Raw genomic sequence first — 20,299 nt, forward strand, 5'->3', positions numbered from 1 at the left:
GATATGAAGGGCTGAGAGGGACAGGAGATGGGCTTCGGCCAGTTCGAGGATTTCCACCACAGTAGACATCAGAGTCTTTGACTGAGTTCCGCCTTGCCAATTTATATATGCGACTGACGCGGTATAGTCTGATAGAATCCTCACATGAGACCCCCCCACAGCTGTGGGAGAAAGTGATGTATCGCATGACTGACTGCCTTTAACTCCCTTAAGTTTGAAGAATCATCAGCTTCCTCTATGGACCACCGCCCCTGGGCCAGGTCATCACCCAGATGAGTCCCCATCCATCGGGACTAGCATCAGTAGTAACTATCCTAGAAGGTCTCACTACCCCTGGAACCCCTCTAGAAAGATGATCCCGATGTAACCACCAGGACAGGGAGTTTACTACATCTAACGAGAGTCATTCTGCCATTGAGGTAACCTCGCAGTCGATCTTCCGCACAGAGGATCTCTTGCTGCAGACACCTGGTATGAAATTGAGCCCATTGAACAGCTGGAATACAGGACGTAAGGGAGGGATAAAGCATCCATCAGGGACGTATGAGGTTTATCAATTGCCGTCCTAACCTTATTCATTATAGTTAGTATCTTTTCCCCTGGGAGGAGACACCTTTGACTTACTGAATCTGGTGTACACCCTAGGAAGGACTGAAGAGTTACCGGAACGAGTCTAGATTTATCCAGGTTGAATATCCAGCCCAACGCCTGTAAGGATGACATTGTGTCAGCAAGGCAGCCCCCTACATTGGGAGGCGGACTTCCCTAATATCAAGAAATCATCCAAGTGTGGAGTAATAACTGTGTTGCGCAGACGCAAATAAGGCATCACCTCCAAAATCAATTTTGTGAAGATACGAGGGACCTCCCATCATGACCGCCACTCTGTCTGAGGTACTGTTGGAACTCGACCTGTATGGCCAGATGGTAATAGGCATCCTTCAGCTCCAGGACAGTCATGAAGCATCTGGGAAATAAAAGTTTAATAGCCGATTTTATAGACTCCATCTTGAAGGTGTGAAAACTATGGAAGGTATTCAATCTCTTCAAAGTAATGATGGTTCTATAAGAAACATCTCGCTTGCAGACCAAGAACAAAGGAAAAAAAATCCTGTTCCCTCCTGGACCCCTGGGACCTCTACCAGGACATGTTTAGACAACAGACTCAGGACATCCAACTCAAGAGCCCGCTGTTGTGCAGGAGATTTGAGCGGTCACTATAAAGGAATCCGAGGGGATCTGACGAAATGCCAGTTTTAATCCAGATGATATTAGGTTCAAGATCCAGGGATTAGATGTAATCTCCCCCCATTTGTGGCAAAATAATTTTAATCTGTCACCCACAGGAGGATCAGAGTTAACAGAAATTTTTTTCCACTTAGAAGAGGATCCTCTAAAAAGGGCACCTTTTTGTTTGATATCCTTAGGCTCCCAACAATCTTGATCTCTATAGGACTTCCTTCTACCGAATGGTCGTTTCTTGAGGGCCCTCCTGTAGGATGGAACAAATTGGTTAGGGAACCCCTTCTTTCTCTCTCCAGCCTTAGTGAAATCATCTCATCGAGCACCTTGGCAAACAGGTACTCACCCTGGCATGGAATTGTGCACAACTTAGATTTTGGATTATGCGTCACCCTTGCTGTACATGTGCCAGATATAGCCGGTCTAAAGGCCCCAGTACAGGATTCCCATGATCTTTTGAGCATCATCTCCGCCTTGCGGTCCAGAGGATCAGATAAAACCCCAGAGTCTTCTACGAGTAGGGCAGAACGTTTAAATGTCAAAACCACTGCAGCGTCCACCTTGGGAACTTTAGACCAGGTTGCCAAATCCTCATCATCAAAGGGATACTTCTTCTTGGAAGAAGACGGGAGGAAACCACTCGTTTGTCCCACTCCTTCCTGACCAGATCTTTTACTGCTGCGATAACTGAAAATGATCGCCTCTTTTTTGCGAGAGACCCGCAAACATGATCTCCTGCGTAGTCCTGGCTTCTTTTTTATCTGAAACTCCCATGGTATTCCTAACAGATTTTACCAGGTTATCAATGCTTTCTATGGGGAAACAGGATCGTCCCTCCTCACCAGATGATGATGAATGAGAACAGGTGGACCTAACCTGGTCAGTATTGGAAGAGGAGCTGGAGACAGGGGTAACACTCCTTGTTCTGGTCTTATGTTTCTTTAGATTTGTCTGAGCATTTTAGGGATTGGAGCTCTTCTCTTATCATTGCCCATATATCAGTGGACTTGATAGATGATTCCTCCTCTAAAGTCTGGCTGATACACTTCTGATACAGTCTCTTAGTACAGGTGTCAGGAAGGGGCTGCAAGCACAAGGCACATACTTTTTGTTTAGATATTCTAGCTTTCTTAGCCTGAAGGGGGTACACAAAAAGAAGTGTAATCCGCTTATTAGTTAGAGCCATGTAACACTTACCCAGTGAAGCTTGTCAATGTGGTACCGGTTCTGGAGGTGGAGGCATAGCATGAGTTGTAGATGGCTCAGATTTCTTGCTCCGTTTCCTCTTATCAGTGTAGCTGCCCTCTCTGGAGCGCCCACTACTGCTCTTGGATTTGCACTTCCACCACCTGTGGGTGCACCTCAGATTCTCCAGGAGAGGACATCCTGTGGGCACACCAGCAGCAGGAAGCCGCTGGATTTTATCCATAACGCACGCTCATCCACCTCTCCACGCTGGAATACACCTCCCCAGACTCCCGGAAGTGAATCCTGAGCACTTCCGGGTCAGGAACACTAAATGGCCAGGGGGCAGAAACCCCTAATGGCCCGATGGAGGCGCAGGGCGGCCGATTCCTGCACTATGCCCCCCCCCGGATCAGTGACGGTTGTTCCTCGCTGCACCGCGTTCCACGTGAGCCAGGGCGGCCCCCCCTGGACCCTGGCCTCACGCCATACAAGTGGATGGAGAGGACCATGTGGACGCCTTACAGATCTGGTCGATGGAGACGTCTTCTTTCTCTGCCCAGGATGCTGCCACGGCTCTTGTAGAATGGGCTTTTAGACCTTCAGAAACGGCTCTGCCTGCTAGAACATAAGATAGCTTGTTAGCCTCTCTAACCCATCTCACTAAGGTTCGTTTAGATACCCTAAAGCCTTTCCTACATCCCTGGAAAGATACAAATGGGGCTTTCTGCCTCCTCCAAGGTTCTGTCACCTCTAAATTCCACAGTAAGAAGCTTCTGACATCTAGGGTGTGTAGTTTCTCCTCCTTTTGATTGTTGGGATTGGAACAAAAAGATGGCGATACTATCGCCTGCGTCCTATGAAACTTGGTAGCCACCTTAGGGAGATAACCTTAAAATCACCCTATTCTCCATGACCTGAGTGTAAAGGGGTCCACCGATAAAGCGTGTATGTCGCTTATCCTGCGGGCTAAAGTAAGCACCACCAACAAGGACGTCTTTAGTGAGATTATCTTTTTTGAGACTGACTGCAATGGCTTGAAAGGGTTTTCTGTCAGAGCAGTCAACACTAAATTCAAATCCTAAGGAGGGGTTCTACACGAAGGCACCGATTTTGCTCTACCACAGGCCTTAATAAAACGGGAGACCCATCTATTACCCGCTAGGTCACAATTGTATAGCGCTCCCAGAGCCGAGACCTGAACGGGTGCTCACAGAAAGGTCTAGCTCTAGCCCCCCTCTGGAGGAAATCAAGTATAGATGTAACAGGGACCTCCCTGCTCTCTCTCCCTGAAAAGGATAGGAACTTTTTCAAGGTCCTCCCATAGATCTTAGTGGTTACCGGCTTCCTAGTACTAAGAAGGGTAGAAATTAATTTAGCCGAGAAACCTTTCCCTTCTAAAATCGACCTCTCAAATTCCAGGCTGTTACATGTAGCCCAGGCATCTGAGGATGTAGAAAAGGCCCCTGGGATAGAAGATCTTGATCCTCCAGAAGGATCCACGGATCCGACACTGACATTGTCCTCAGCCAGTAAAACCAAGGCCCCTTTGGCCAAAAGGGAGCTATCAGGATAACCCTCGCTGTCTTTTCTGATCTTTCTCAAGACAGGATGAGACATACTGGAGGAAAGGCATAGAGTAGTCCCTGAGGTCCAGCCCATCTTGATGGCATCCACTATGTGAGGTTTGTCCCCTGGATCCAGAGAGCAGAATGTTCGGATCTTCCTGTTTTTGTAGGCAAAAAGATCTATTCGGGGCCGACCCCACATGTCCATGACCTGATTGAACACACTCTTCTTCAGGAACCATTCTCCCTTACTTAGCCGATTGCAACATAGGAAGTCTGCCCTGACATTTTCTGCCAGCCAGTGCAAATACCTGCTCTGCCACTGACATTAGCGGATGGAAACGAGCACCTACCTGGTTATTTATATAGGCCACCGTAGTCCGGTTGTCAAAGAGTACCTCACATGGTGGCCCCGCAGGAAGGGCAACAGTCCATCCAATGCTCTCTCCACTGCCAAAGTTTCCCAGTTGTTTGAGGAGAGTAACCTCTCTCCCTTCGACCAGGTTCCCTGTTGCCAGTGGCCATCCAGGTGGGCTCTTCACCCCCAGGGACTGGCATCTGTCGATTACCCTGGACATTTCATTTACCCAAGGAACTCCCCTGGTTGTTGAGTCGATCTGTAGCCAACATCTGTTACAGGGGAGGTATTGCTAGCCCAAAGGAGAGAGCCCTGTATTGGAAGTGACTGTATCTGTACCGCTACCCAGAGAAACTGCTGCTATTGTTTGTGAATTGGTACATGATAATAGTGATAATAGGCATCCTTGAGATCCAGGACTGCCATATAACAACCTGGAAATAGAACCTTCACTGCTGTCCTCACCAGCTCTATCTTGAATGAAGGGACGACTAAGAAATTGTTCAACGCTTTATAATGGCCCTCAAGGATGCATTTTTTTTAAATAAAAAAGGGGGGGGGGGGGGGGAGTAGAACCCCTTCTCTATTTCTCTCCCTGGAGAAGCCTCTTTCAATACCTGCTTTTCTATGAGAGACAGGATCTCTTCTTCCAGCACCAGCTGTTTGTGCGAAGATGGCTGCTGGGGGGTTTTCATATATCTGTCTCGGGGTAGGGTCTGGAATTTTAATTTCAGGCCCGACGCTATGATTTGAAGGATGCAGGCACTTGAAGAAGTCCTCTCCCAGGCTGGGAGGACGAGCGAAAGTCTCCCTCCCACCTGGGAGGATGAGTCACTGAGGTGGCTTCTTGGACTCCATGGAGGATTTTCCAGAAAAAACAAAAAAAGAACAAACAAAAAAAAACAACTTCTCTGCTTCAGCAGCTCCTCCAGGTTTGCCTTGGTATCTACGGGCACAGCGACCTCTCCGAAAGAAGCGCTGAAAGGATGGAAAGGGCGCACCGGGAAACACTTTTTTTTATCCCCTGCCTTTTCAAGAATCTCGTCGAGGGTTGGATCAAACAGGAATTTACCTTCACAGGGGAGGGGAAAAAACTTGACCTTTGTATGTCCCCTGGCCAACATTTCAGCCAGACCGCTCTGTGACCTCCATTGGACAGTGCATGCAACCTGACTGCCAATCTGGCGGAGTCTGCTGAGGCGCTCGCTAGAAATGCAGCTGCTCCTTTGTTGGTTGGTATTGACGCCAGGATTGTATCTCTAGGTACTTACTGTTCTAACTGGTCCTCCAGGCTGCGATGGCCGGTCTTAGGGCCCCAGCGCTGAGGACTCCCAGGCAGCTTTGAGGAAGCTATCAGTCTTTCTGTCCAGCAGCTCCTTCAACAAACCCAAATCTTCAAAAGGCAAAAGAAAATTTTCTTGAAATATTGGATATCGCTACGTCTAGTCTTGGGGCTTTATCCCAAGAGGAGGAAGCTTCCTCTTCAAAGGGATACTTTCTTTTAAACGAAGCTAAGCTTTGCTTCCTATTTGGTTTCTCCCACTCCCTATGAGATTCTGCAACTGCTCATTTATCGGGAAGTTCCTACGCTTCCTCAGCTCAAGGCCTCTGAACATGACATCCAGAGCTGATCTTTTTATTTTTCTGGCCCACCAGACTCCATAGATCTTATAGCTTTCACTAGCTTGTCCGTTCCCTCTACGGGGGGGGGGGCATTGACGATCTTCAATGATACTATCTGACAAGGCGGCAGACTGGTCAGATGCCCACGGGTCCTCCTCCTCTGACCCAGTAGAGTCCTCAGGCGTTGAAGGGGATTCTATGGATCTCCTCTTCCCCCCGCCGCCTCTATCCTCTGCAGGAACCAGAGCACTGAACAGATTTTCTGCACCTCCACTTTAATTAAGGACCTCAGGCTGGCAGCGAAACCAGGGGACTCCTCCGTGATCGTTTGCTCTGAACAGGCCTGGCATCGTTTTTTCGTCCATGTCTTCAATAAACACTGTCCAGACAGGGCATTCCCTATGGTTTTAGTCTTAAACTTCCTAGGGAACTCCTATACTACCCCACAAATAGAGAGAGCGAGCGTAGGAGAGAAAACAAGGAAGAGAAAACAGGATTTTTGGTTGCTCACCGTAAAATCTGCTTCTCGGAGCCTTCATTGGGGGACCCAAGAAACCATCGGTGTATGCTGCTGCCACTAGCAGGCTGACACTATGCAGAAAAAAAAAAGTTAGCTCCTCCTCCGCAGTATACACCCCACCGACTGGCACTAGGATAATCATTTCGTGAGAAAGCAGTAAGAGAAGCAACATGTAAAAGAGAAAGGAAACTCAAACTGTAAAAATACAATTAACAGAGCTGTTAAACTTGGGAGGGTGCTGTGTCCCCCAATGAAGGCTCAGCGAAACCGATTTTACGGTAAGCAACCAAAAATCCTGTTTTCTCTATCGCTTTATTGGGGGACACAGGAAACCATGGCACGTCCCAAAGCACTACCTAAGGGAAGGAACAGACAAATCCAATCAGTTCGGAGAACTCACCACCGCTGCCTGTAAGGTCTTTCTACCCAAGTGTAGGCAAACATGTGGAGGACCAATTATCGCCCTGCAGAGGTGCAGGGCGGAGGCTCTATGTGTACCACCAGGAGGCAAAAACTACATGGGTAGAGTGTGCCTTAAACCCAGAAGGCGGCACTCTGCTCTGACCCGGTAAACGTACAATTTCTGTCCGAATCCAGTGAGCGTTCGCTGACCTGGAGGCCGGAAGTCCACTATATGCACAAATTCGTGTCCTGAAAAAAAGTTGGGGGGGGCGGTCTTAGCCGGATAGACACACGTCGCCCTGACCAGGCAACCTGATGAGAGCGCTACAGCGGATGAGTCCGAGCTGAACAAAAGTAAGGGAATCAAGAATGACGGATAGAGCCATGATGAGGATGTCAGCGAGGTAAAGGAAGAGCACTGAACCTGTGATCCACAGAATGTTCAAAACCACTGCCAAAGTCTGCGAGGTTCTAGGGGTGGTCGAGAGCCCAAAAAGGTGATAAAATGAAAATGGACCCGCCCCTTGCAAAACGCAGGAATCTCTAATGCCCTGAAGAAAAAAATGACATGGATAAAGGCTTCCATGGAACAAAAACCTTCTGCAGTTCCCAGGAAGCAATTACTGAAGAGGCTTCATCCTGAAAAGACAAAGACGGACTCCTCCGTTCAGCAATCTTAGATCCACGATGAGTAACGCGGAGGAAACTCCACCAGGACCTTTTCTGTGGGTATCTACTCCTCGAGTCACGGAACCGCCCGGAGGAGGATTTCAAGGAATCCTTTTTCCTAACCTGGCACACCTGTGTCTCTTGGTGGGAGAACTCCGTTGAAGGGAAATGTTGAAAGTGCCGAAACTCACGTGACAAAGGAGAATGACGAGGTTTAGCCTGAGGAAGGAGAGAGCTCATCCCTCCGGGGGCCTCCTTAATAATTTTGTCCAACTTGGAGTCAAACAGACGGGATCCCTAGAAAGGCAAGTTGGTAAGGGACTTCTTTGAGGATAAATCCACCTGCCACGACTTAAGCCAAAAGGCCCTTTGGATGGCCACGATATTGCTGGACGCCGGAGCAGCACATGCAGCGGCGTCCAGGGAGGCGGATACCATCTACTTGCCTATAAGAGTGATTTGGTCCGCGAGGTTGGCCAATTCCTCCGGTTGGGATCCAGAAAGAATACCCTGATAGATCAGCTTAGCCCATGCGTCTATAGACTTTGCCACCCAGGTGGAGGCAAAGGCAGGGCACAATGTAGCGGCGACCGCTTCAAAGACTGACCTTGCCAAGGACTCTGAGTCTGTCGTTGGTATCCTTGAGGGAAGCTCCATCTGGGAGAGGAAGGACTGTATTGGTGGTAAGTCTGGAAACCAGAGGTTCCACAGTCAGAGAATTGGTCCAGATCTCAGTGAGCTCAGAAGAGAAGGGATACAAGATACCAAGGCACTTCTCTCTTTGGAAGCGGCTGGTTGGGTTGTCCCGTTCCTTGAAAAGTATCTCCTCAAATTCTGTATGAGTGGCAAAGACCTTAGGAGCTGATCTAGACCATCTAAATGAAACTGCCTTTTCCATGGGATCCGTAGCAGTATCCTCAATGTTAAAGGTCTGGTTGACTGACACGATGAGGCTCTGGACCATGTCTCTCTTATTAGAAGTGTGATGAAAATCTGGGTCCATGTAATATAGTAACATAGTTAGCAAGGCCAAAAAAAAAAAAAGTTTGTCCATCCAGTTCAGCCTATATTCTGTCAGAATAAGTCCCCAGATCTATGTAATCCTCAGACAGCACATCCAAAGCAACCATGGCTGACTCTGGGGGAAGAGGACCGAGAAAAAAAATGTTCGCCGGAGGAGGAGGCCAGGGGGACAAAGGGAGCGGGATGAAGATGTAGAACGATGCTCCTATCTATCTCTATTACAGCCTCTGATGGGCACAGCCAGAGGCTCTTGCGATCTGCTAGTAACAGCAGAGGTAGGAAGACACAATGTGTCAAGAACGGACACCAAGGTCTGGGTCACCCTGGTGAGGTCCGTGACAGATTGCGATAGAGAGGTAGCCAACACTGGGATAGGGGCACCACTCCCTCCTGGGGAAATAGGAGACTCCTGGGTAGCAGGCCTGGGGAGGGGGGGGTGCGGCGGCTGCAGTCCTGACAGGAGAGGACTGACCTGAAGGGAGTTTACATTTACATGAAGAGCAGATAAAGTGCCTGACAAGAGCAGAAGATGATAAAGAAGCAGCAGGAGGGCGAGAGCCTTCTCCTTTAGAGATAGGCATGATAAGAAGCAGACCCACTAACTGATGGTGCTAGAAGGTTAGGGGACAGAGAGCTGAGGAGAGTGTCAGTCTGCAATGCTGAGATACTCACAGGAAAAGGCCGGTGCTGAAGAACTGCCACCAGGCTTTAGTCCAGGAGAAAACAAACAAGGCTGCAGGGCGATTGTAGGACCTACAGAGATGAGCCACCTTCTGGGTTTCAGCTACCCAAAATTGGCAGCCGCAGATAGGGGGAGAAGGGTTGCCAGGGCCAAGGATAGAGATAGAGAGCGAGAGATGGGCTGAAAAGCTCACTCACTGAGGTCAGAAGGAGGGGGCAGAGCTAACCACCAGAACAAGAGGCAGAGAAACCCTCTCAATGGAGACAGGAGAGGGCGAAGCTAACCACTGGAGCCAGGAAGAGGTGTGCCATCAACGGGCGGGAGAAAAGTCTGCCCGAAGACACTGAGGAGGGGCCACCGCCAAGACTAGGCCGCGCTGGAGCCAGGGCCTAAGTTAGTGGCAGAGGCCCCGGGAGTAGGGGAGGGAGGCGCGGAGGCTCGGATATAGCCTTTCCAAGCTATGAAAGTACAGTATCAATTATCACACCGAATAAAGGCAGAAACAGGCCCTGTATAGAGTAGAAAACCTTGAATAAAAATTTTGGGAAGAGGTGGAGGCAAGACTCATCCATCCTCTTCTGTATTCCTCCATCTTCCTTTATGTCTCATCTTCATCTTTCTTTATCCTCTTTCTTCATTACTCAAATCTTCTCCTCTGACACTGCTGGACCGGAATCTGGTGGCGAGAGAAAGATGTACCTCTACATCAGATGACGTCCAAGAATCTGAGTATGAGGGATGTCCATGCCTCCTTAAACCATTAAACCAACAGGCTCTGGTTGGCAAGTGGGTAGGAGATGGGGGCCAGGACCAAAACCGGGTCACCTAAACACTCTTCTGTGTTAGGGGATGGGGTCCTGCCGACTAGACATGAGGATGCGGGGTGGCAGTACACTCCGTACTCAGTTTCTACGTGGGAGTACAGTTGTGACCGTGCAAACTGTATCCCTCCAGAGGTAAATTAGAAGATCCATCTGAAAAAGAAAGACCCGTGTCCACCTCCTGCTGACACTAAGCTAAACTGGATTATCCTAGTGCTGGTCAGAGGGGTGTACACTGCGGAGGAGGAGCTAACTTTTCTGCATAGTGTCAGCCTCCTAATGGCAGCAGCATACACCCATGGTTTCCTGTGTCCCTCCCATGAAGCGATAGAGAAAGGATATTAGTCAGCTGTACTTCCTTGTAGATTACTCACCACTTGGACGCTTCACATGGGTACCAGATTGGGAGGCTGGATGATGTCAGAAAGATCTCCATGAGAGATTGTAGCCGTACCTTGTTCGCTGCCCGAGTGGCCCCACGCTCCTGTGCCGATGAGGTTGCTGGGGTGTCTGCTTCCCACGGGGCTGTGACGGGTGTCTCTATTCCAGCCTCTGGAGCAACTCATGCTGCTCCCGTTAAGGTGGTGGCTGCGGCTGCTCAGTCAGTTGCTGAGCCTCCATTGTCAGTATCTGACATCTAGTCACTACCAACCCTCCAGCGGTCCCTTACATACTCCCGTTGGACCGCAGGCCTGCAAGTAGTCACTGGTCCACCCCTTCCCTTGGAAGCTGTCCATCAAAGTGTGACTTCAGGTAAGCACCTTCCGGTGCGCCCTCAGTGTACTCCTGCCCTGGCCACAGTGACCCGCTTTGTGTGCTCGTCATGCCGTCAACAGACAGGTGAGGATCGCACCGGCTCTCTGCACCTGGCATGCTCCCAGGGAAGCGAGGCTGGACACACCACGTTTGGTGTTCAGCCCTAGACCACTCAGGAAGGGCACCCCTTAGGGACCTCCGTCGCACTACCAGCACCCGGAGACAAGCCGCAGCAGACCCGTGCCTGCCCTCCTTGACCGCCCTGGGCCCAGGCGTCGTCATCTTGTATTCACCCAGTGCGTCGATGCGCTCAGGGGAGTATGGCTTACTGGCACTAGGGCCTGCTTACCAGCTTACACTCACGCAGGGAGGACATCCCACAGGGACCGCCGAGGCACTCCCAGCTCCTGGTTGCCAGCCGCAGCAGACCCCTTGTTAGGCGTCGGATTCCTGGCACTGCACAGCGGGAATCCAGAGCCAGACATCCTGCGGTCTCCCATTCTCCTCCAACCGCTCGGACTCCTGCTCAGCAATCACAGCGAGCCAGGCATTCTCCTCAGACTCGTTCTGTGAGCCTGGATATTGCTGCAACCTCCGGTGCAGCAATGGTAGCGCAACCTGCTTTGCAGGGAACCGCTCCAGAGGCTAAGTCCTTGTGCCGTGCTACTGGGCATGCCCGCAACGTGCCCTCTCAGTGGAGAGCAGGGGTCACATGTGCAGGTCCTGTGTCGGATCTGATTGGTACTTCCCAAAGTATTGGAAGGTCCCGGAAGCGCATGGCTATAAAAGCCCCGCATGGCGGCTCGGCCATGCGCTAGTGTAGCATATTATTCTGTGTGTGTATGGTGATGGATGCATGGACTGGTGTCTGACTCATTATGAAACCCCTACCCTCTGATATTACAAGTGTTGACCGAGTGTGTATAGTCAGCTCCAGGGTTGTGGCTTGCTCCACGCATACACTAGCGTCCGTCGGCGCCCGGTCCTTGGCGCCGACGCTTGCAGCTTTCTCTGCCGCTGCGCTGTAGTAACAGCAGCTATTGGTGTTCGCGGCTGCAACGCCACACGCAGGCCTCTGTGACGCTAACAGGGCCCGCGCCTTTGCTTTAGTGTTCGCCAAGCGACTTTGTACGGAGCCGCCCTTAGCGTTCGGGTGACGTTAACCCGAGCGCAGTACCGCACCTACTAGGTGCATCTGCCATTGTTCAGCAGCGGTCTTGTCACCTACCGCACGGTGGACCCCGGGCGGCGGACGCACCTACTATTATTTATATTTGGTGCATTCCGCCGACCCCAACACCCCTGCCTACCAAACCCTGGCTGTCCCAGGCATCCTCTTTATAGATTTCCCACATGGTGGTGGCAGCATCATGCTATGGGGGTGTTTTTCAGCTGCAGGGACAGGACGACTGGTTGCAATTGATGGAAACATGAATGTGGCCAAGTACAGAGATATCCTGGATGGAAACCTCTTCCAGAGCGCTCTGGACCTCAGACTTTGCAGAAGGTTCATCTTCCAACAAGACAATGACCATAAGCACACAGCTAAAATAACAAAGGAGTGGCTTCAGAACAACTCTGACCATTCTTGACTGGCCCAGCCAGAGCCCTGACCTAAACCCAATTGAGCATCTCTGGAGAGACCTGAAAATGGCTGTCCACTAACGTTCACCATGCAACCCGACAGAACTGGAGAGGATCCCCAAACCCAGGTGTGAAAAATGTGTTGCATCATTCCCAAGACGACTCATGGCTGTACTAGCTCAAAAGGATGCTTCTGCTCAATACTGAGCAAAGGGTCTGAATACTTAAGACCATGTGATATTTCAGGTTTTTATTTTTTAGTACATTTGCAAAAATTCCTATATTTCTGCTTTTTCAGTCAAAATGGGGTGCAGAGTGTACATTGAGGGGGGAAAAAAAAAAAAAAAAAAAAAAAAGGGATTTGTGTGTGTACTCACCATAAAATCCTTTTCTCCAAGCCAATCATTGGGGGACACAGGACCATGGGTGTTATGCTGCTGCCACTAGGAAGACACGAAGTAAATGTAGAAAAAAAATTAGCTCCTCCTCTGCAGTATACACCCTCCTCCTGCTGGCTCAGATTGAACCAGTTCGGTACCAAAGAAGTAGGCGCTCATAACTATTAAACAAAAATACATGTCAAACTTAAGAACAAACACAAGCCAAAGGGTGGGTTCTGCCCCCCCCCCCCCAATGATTGGCTTGGAGAAAAGGATTTTACGGTGAGTACACAAAAATCCCTGTTTCTCCTTCGCCTCATTGGGGGAGCAACACAGGACCATGGGATGTCCCAAAGCAGTCCCTGGGTGGGGAACACCACACAACTGAGTCCCCATGTACCATTAGACTACAGATGTGATACTGCCGATTGCAAAATTCATCTGCCAAAGGCCGCATCTGCAGAAGCCCGAGAGTGAATATTGTAGTGCTTTGTCAAGGTGTGCAAGCTGGACCACGTCACAGCTTTGCAGACCTGTTCTGCTGACGCCTGGTGCCAAATGGGCCAAGAAGTGCCCACCGACCGAGTGGAGTGTGCCTTAATCCCCTCTGGGATGGGCTTGCCTCTGACACGGTCGGACTCCTGGATCGCTGAGTGAATTAACCTGGCTATTGTAGCCTTTCAGGCGGCTAGACGCCTCCCGTCTCCTTCTGGAAGCACAATAGGGCACCCAACTTGCGGAAGGACGCCGTCCGCGACACATACCTTCTAAGCGCTCTCACCACATCTAGTGTGTGGAGAGCCTTTTCGATACGATGGACTGGTCCTGGGCAAAACGAAGGCAAAACAATGTCCTCAGTCAGATGAAAGGAAGAGACAACCTTAGGCAGAAAAGACAGGGACGTTCTCAAAACTACCTTTTCCTAGTGGAAAATCAGGAAGGGGGCTCTGTAGGCTAGGGCCGCAAACTCCGAGAATCGTCTGATCGACGTTATCACCACCAGAAAGGCTACTTTCTATGAGAGAAAAGTCAGTGAAACGTCCTGCAGTGGTTAAAAAAAACCTCCTGTAGGACACCCAAGACCAGATTAAAGGTCCCATGACTCCAACAGCCTTTTATAGGGAGGCACCACGTGGGAAACCCCCTGAATGAAGGTCTTCACCTGTAATCTGGAAGTTATCCTGCATTGGAACAGTACAGATAAGGCTGAAATCTGGCACTTAAGAGAACTAAGTGCAAGACCTGACTCCAGACCAGCCTGGAGAAATTCCGAGATGGAAGGAATGGAAAAAAATGAGGGGAGAACGTCCACGGTCTCTACACCATGAGAAAAAGCCTTCCAGGTCCGAGCACCAATCATGGTGAAAACCACCTGTTGGGAGAACCCGGCTTGGGTTAGAACCCAGGATTCAACGGCCCAGTCGTTAAATACAGGGCCCCTGAGTTCTGGTAGCACATTTTACCCTGGGAAAGCAGATCTGGACAATCTGGCAACCGTCCAGGAACGTCAGCGAAAAGTTGTGACTAGAGTTGAGCGACTTTGGTCGGATCGGGTTTCGTGAAACCCGAATGAAACAAAATAAGTTTCAGATGAAACTCGTCCGACTAGAGCAAAACAAAGTCGGAGTTTCGTCCGAAACCCGACCCCAATGCAAGTCAATGGGAAATAAAAGTCGGACGAAACTCCGACTTTTTTTGCTCTAGTCGGACGAGTTTCATCTGAAACTTATTTTGTTTCATTCGGGTTTCACGAAACCCGATCCGACCAAAGTCGCTCAACTCTAGTTGTGACAGCTTTGCGTACCACGCTTGCCATGGCCAAACTGGAGCGATCAGGATCACTGGAATCCCTTCCGCTCTGATTTTCCTGATGACCCTCGGAAGGAGCGGGAGAAACACATACGGGAGGTGAAAATGATGCTACGCGAGGACGAGAGCATCCACCCCGATGGCCACTGGGTTTCGATACCATGAACTCTGTGAGTATTCCCTTGAGGCCATCAGATCCACATCCGGCATCCCCCAGCACTGACAAATCCACTGAAAGACTTCCAGATGGAGAGACCACTCTCCTGAGGAGAGACAATGACTGCTGAGAAAATCCGCTGCCCAATTTTCTGCTCCCGGGATGTGAACCACTGAATGACCGAATGGTTCCTCTGGGCCCATTGGAAAATGTGAGCTACTTCGCGCATGGCCCTTCTGTTGCGGGTGCCCCCCTGACGATTGATGTACGCCACCGCCGTGGCGTTGTCCGATTGAATCCAGATGGGGTGACCTGCGAGAAGCTAAAACCACAGAAGAGCCAATCTGATTGCTCATATCTCCAGGACGTTAATCGGAAGACGCGACTCCAGAGCAGACCAGCGTCCCTGAGCCGTGTGGTGACTGAAGCCCGCCCCCCAGCCGAGAAGGCTGGCGTTGGCGGTCACCACTAGCCAACGAACCGAGAGAAAGGATTTCCCCTGATCCAGTGAAGATCTCAACATCCACCACCTGAGGGGTCTGTCTGACCCGCTGGGACAGACTGAATCGCCGGTCAAGGGAAACAGGTTCTTTTCCCAGGCCTGTAGAAGCGCATGTTGCAGAGGACGTAGGTGGTTGGGCGAATGGAACCCCCTCAATCGTTGCTACCATCTTGCCCAGAATCCCCATGCTGAATCGTATGGAGTGAGGAAAGGGGTGGGATAGCATCTGAGCTCCGCGTTGAAGGGCTGAGACCTTTTCTAGAGGGAGAATCACCAATCACCAACCCTCGGGAAGTGTCTGGGATCATCCCTAAGGATATCTGCTGAGCTGGTATCGAAGACGACTTGCTTAAGTTTATCCTCCAGCCCCGGCGAGAAAGAGTATCCACGGTGATACTCACGCATTCTGCGCATGCCTGAAAGGACCGTCTCTTGATTAGCAGATCGTCTAAGTATGGTAAAACCACTATGCTGTGAGAGTGTAGAATGGACATGCCCCGCGGCTGCTGGTGACCGGGATCCAACACGTGCATGGTGGAAATACCAGAAAGATGGCCGCTGAGAGTAGAAGCGCTTCCCATTCAGAACGAGAAGTGCCTGAAGCGTGGGCAGAGCTCCGCTGATGGGCGGAGCTATCGGAAAACGCAGCCTAATGCGGCCAGAAGCCGGGGAATAAATTTACAACGCCGGCCGGGATCGAGCTGAGGGAGGCCTAAAGCGGCGAAAAAAATGCTGCCGGGACACCCCCCCCCCGGGACCAGGACCTCTTCTCCTCCTGCCATACCCCATCGGGGTCCACCTTACCGGCGGGGTGCGTCCCAGTCTAGAGACCGCCGCAGCGCAGGACCTGCTGCTCCTTTAGGTCAGCTGAATTATGGACGGTGCAGGGAGCTCTCAATCCACCATCCCATTGATGAGGTGGAGAGGGACTGTCCGCCCTCCATTCGTCGCCGCTGTTCGGTCAGTGGCGTTTCAGTGGGGGCCGCACGGACGCCATGAGGGCCTCTGTACATCCAAGGGGTTCAATCCCCTAGGGTGGGACAGGGCTGTTGTCCGGCTGTAGCCTGGCTTCAGAAGGGGGTACGGGGAGGTGAGACTCCATATTCCCATCTGTTGCTGGAGCGGGGAGAGCAGTGCCCTGAAGGGACCCATTGCCCCTAGAAGAAAGCTCAGGCATGGCTTACACGTTGCAGGAGAGGACACGTGGAGGCGCTCCTGTAATCCATGGTAAAAATGGTGAAAATAGAATGAAATAAAAAATGGTCTGAAGAACAGATCCATGTGCCTCCTATGGACACTAAGCAAGAGCTGGTTCAATCTGAGCCAGCAGGAGGGTGTATACTGCAGAGGAGGAGCTAATTTTTTTCTACGTTTACTTAGCGTCCTCCTGGTGGCAGCAGCATAACACCCATGGTCCTGTGTCCGCCAATGAGGCGAAAGTAGAAAGGAACTTTTTTGAATTTATGAAATGGCTGCAATGAAACAAATTGAAAAATTTAAAGGGGTCTGAATTACTTTCCATACTCTCTGTATTTCCAAAATGCTAATCTATAGAAACAGACAATTAAGTTATATATAAAAAAAAAAAAAGAAGTCATGAAAAACTTTAAAAAGTCAGAGTTACCACTTCTTGGTCACAGCAACCCTAGAAAAAAAAAAAAAATCAATACAAACCATCATCTATACTCTAAAAACTACAGCTCAGCCTGCTGGTGACAGGTGCACACATCATACACCCATTAACAAAAAAGAAAAAAAAAATTGTGCCTCTGAAAATGGCAGCTTTTTTTTTTTTTTTATACAGAGTTCTTAGATTGTTTAAACCATTAAAAAAAAAACAGAGTGGAAAAGACAAACGCAGCAGCAGTCGCCGCCAATTTTTTTTTTTTTTTAGATTTTCTTTTAATAATTTGTACTCATGGTTACCAGCCATAGTCATAACAAAAGTTATCCATAATAAAATGTATCTAAAATAACAATTTTGTTTCTATCAGAAAAGGAGCCGTGTTTTTCTATGTTAGAAATAAATAGTTAGCGCTATTCGGAAAATACTTTGGAGTGGGTGGCCACAGGCGATGCCCAGCTCTTGACCTCCACGCTCCGCGTGTGGCACAGGGGGGCAGCTTCCGAGTCCACTGCTACAAGAGGAGGGAGGGAGGTGATGTTGAGCGGATAAAGACTGTCGCTCGCAAGGGATTACGGGTATAAAGGTGTGCGCTGCAGACCCCTGAAGGTTGTGTGGTTACATATGGCAGCACCACAATACCCAATTTGTAACAGTCCCCCCCTCCTGTGACTGCATACAGCAGTGTCCTGTCCGACAGGTGGCAATCCTTGTAGTTTGAACGCCCAGTCGGATTCCTTAGCTTAGTGTGTTCGCCCGGCCGAGGTTCCTTCCCAGGAGCTCCTGGCTCCACAATTCATCGGCAAACCTCTTTGCTCGTCTTGGCAGAGTGATGCTCCTTCATGCTCACCACAACCAGACTTCATTACCACTGTGACCCTTCCATGTGAATGGCGAGCGCAAGTGCGCGCACCAGAAAAGACTCTTCATTAAGCTCCCCACCCCCCAACATGGTCATCGGGTATAGACAGAAAAAAAAAAAAAAAGCTCCTTTCTCAACATGAACGCTTAGACGTGCCGTGTGGACTTAGATATTAAACCAAAGTTAAAAAAAAAGTTACGATAGCTGAAACGATTATTAGAACGCAGTGGGTGGATGATGTAGTGATGGCCTCGGGCGGGATTGGGGGAAACATCGCTCACTTCCCTGGTCGAGGACATGGGAAAGGTAAAGGATCTGCAGGTCCTCGTGGAGGAGGGTTGCCCCAGCGTCATGTCAGATTGTCGATGTCTTGTCTGTGCCCTCTGTCAGAAAGGAAAAAGTAAATGGGTTAGAAAGCTGACAACCATGAGGACAACACGTCTCCAACACATCCGAGTGCAACCCACGACCCCCCAAAACGAAAGAGACGCGTTTCCCCCCAACCATTAAAGGGGTCCCTGCCACATTCAAAACCGATTGTCTCCAACCTGATTAACGCTCATCATCACATTTTTTCTTGCCTTCATTTTGTTATTTCCCCACCTTATGATTTTTTTTTTTTGTTTGGTGGGCCACGGTGTAGTTTTGAATGAGTGAAAAAATGAAGAAAATAAAAATTCCAAGCGGGGTGAAACGGTGAAAACCTCCCCAACAATTCTAATTTTTCTTTGCGTTCATTATGGAGTAAAAAATAAAAAAAACATCCCCGGTAATAGGACTCTCCAGGTCAGTGCGGTCACGGCGATACCAAACTTGCATAGTTGATTTTTTTGTGAAAATTTAGAACTGTTTCGGTTTCGTTATTCTCCGACACCCATAACTTTATTTTTCGGCTGCTAGAGCTTGTGTTTTTTCTTTTGTGTACTGAGTTGTAGTTTCTATTAATCCCATCTCCGGGTACACACAACATTTCAATGACCTTTTATTGACAATTCAATTTTGTTTTATTTCTCATTATGGCGTTTACTATACAGGTTAATTGATTTTATAGTTTCATGGATCGCACTTTTACGAACGAGAAGAAACCAAATATGATTTTTTTTTTTTTAACTGGAAAAAAAAAAAAAAAGTGAGAAAGGAGGGAGTCAAACTTTTATACTTTTTTTTGTTCTTTCAAGGTGTTTTATCTACTGCCGTACTACAATGGTGACAATAATGGTCTTCTAAAAGGGAGTACTAAGATAGTGGCAGGTCCATGGCACACCATGATCTCATCAGCAATGTAACACAATCAGAGAATGATAGCAGAACTTAAGGAGTTAAATAGCAGAAACCTGAGCCAGCTGCAGTTAGGAAGCGGATGCCGATTGTATTACACAGTGTGGAGCAGACTCAGCTCCTAAGCCATCTAACGTGTACGTCACATCATGATGGGGTTGGAGTAACTTTGCGCTATGGAAGCGCTGTGGCATATAAAGCTTGGGGTGGATTGGGACCCGCAGTAGTAATATTCCACCAATCTTCTCACCCTGGACATGGCCTTACCCTCTAGCGCGTGCTCCGTCATACTCAGGCATAAAGACTCCAGTCGGGGGTTAATCTCCAGATCCGCCCCGGGAACCTGGCAATCTGATGACAGACAAGCCTTTATCACTACACGGTATAGAGTTTCATGTCTATTCATGTTCTACTTGTTATTCCAACATGGAGCAGCATTAAAGACTATCACCTATCAGGAGGTAGGCGACTGCTGGGACCATCACGGTTTAAGAGAACTGAGGTCCTGATCCCACATTAATCACACTACCAGTAAATTTGTGGACGGATCAGACATGGAAGCCCCCTTTGACCTCTTAATAGATAAAAAAAAATATAATAAAGAATATCGATGGCCAATAAAAGGGTTTTCCACTACTGGACCGTCCGTTCTTAAAAAAGGGTTTGTTTCCTCAACATGGTAAACTATTAACACTGCAAAGTGCTTGTAAAATCAAGAAACTCTGCAATTTTCTCGTTACTAAAAATCCTCTCCAATCTCAAGATAGAGGGCATTTTTAACACTATAGTTACTTCACGCTGCCTTGGTTACCAGCCACATTTGCAATCAATAGTGACTATCTAGACATACAGAAAGAGCAGAGGGCTGAAACTGGATGGATCAGTGGCCCTGTGATACTGCACAGACCAAGTGGCCCCATATAGAAGCATGGCTCGGCGTATAGTTGGGGCCAGCGGTGCCGCCATACTGGCACTGCCCCCGACAAGTAGGAAACCAGGAAGCAGAAGAGCAGCGCACTCCTGAAGATTATTGTGGGGAAAACCAAAATCTGAAAAATGTAATGCTTACTTCCTAGACGGTCCATTCCTCCGATATCGGGTCTGTGTCTCCCGGGAGGCATCGTGCCAAAAGAGGAACAGTCCAGGAAGTAAGTATTGCGTTTTATTTCCCCCAGATTTTTTTTTTTTTTTTAAAAAAGGGGTTTCAATCCATTTCAATAACTTACCGGGGGGAAACTTGAGGATGCTCTGTGG

General features: G+C 49.2%; 2 protein-coding genes across 4 annotated transcripts in view; one reads left to right on the forward strand and one right to left on the reverse strand.

Annotated features, from left to right (window-relative positions):
• Positions 1-20,299, forward strand: part of GMFG (glia maturation factor gamma) — a 124,189-nt gene that overhangs the window by 18,490 nt on the left and 85,400 nt on the right. The gene's annotated exons all lie outside the window — the stretch shown is intronic.
• Positions 17,159-20,299, reverse strand: part of SAMD4B (sterile alpha motif domain containing 4B) — a 42,866-nt gene continuing 39,725 nt past the window's right edge. For both annotated transcript variants that reach the window (XM_073549026.1, XM_073549025.1), the window contains exons 11-13: positions 20,272-20,299; positions 19,313-19,396; positions 17,159-18,150 (exon numbers count right to left, since the gene is read on the reverse strand). The exon at positions 20,272-20,299 is cut by the window's right edge and continues 96 nt beyond it. In XM_073549026.1, coding sequence (XP_073405127.1) covers positions 18,122-18,150; positions 19,313-19,396; positions 20,272-20,299 — 141 coding nt within the window. In that variant the 3' untranslated portion in view covers positions 17,159-18,121. The remainder of the gene's footprint in view (positions 18,151-19,312; positions 19,397-20,271) is intronic.

The sequence above is a fragment of the Dendrobates tinctorius genome, unplaced genomic scaffold, assembly GCF_039654945.1.
Source record: "Dendrobates tinctorius isolate UK_male_01 unplaced genomic scaffold, ASM3965494v1 ptg000158l, whole genome shotgun sequence".
NCBI lineage: Eukaryota > Metazoa > Chordata > Amphibia > Anura > Dendrobatidae > Dendrobates > Dendrobates tinctorius.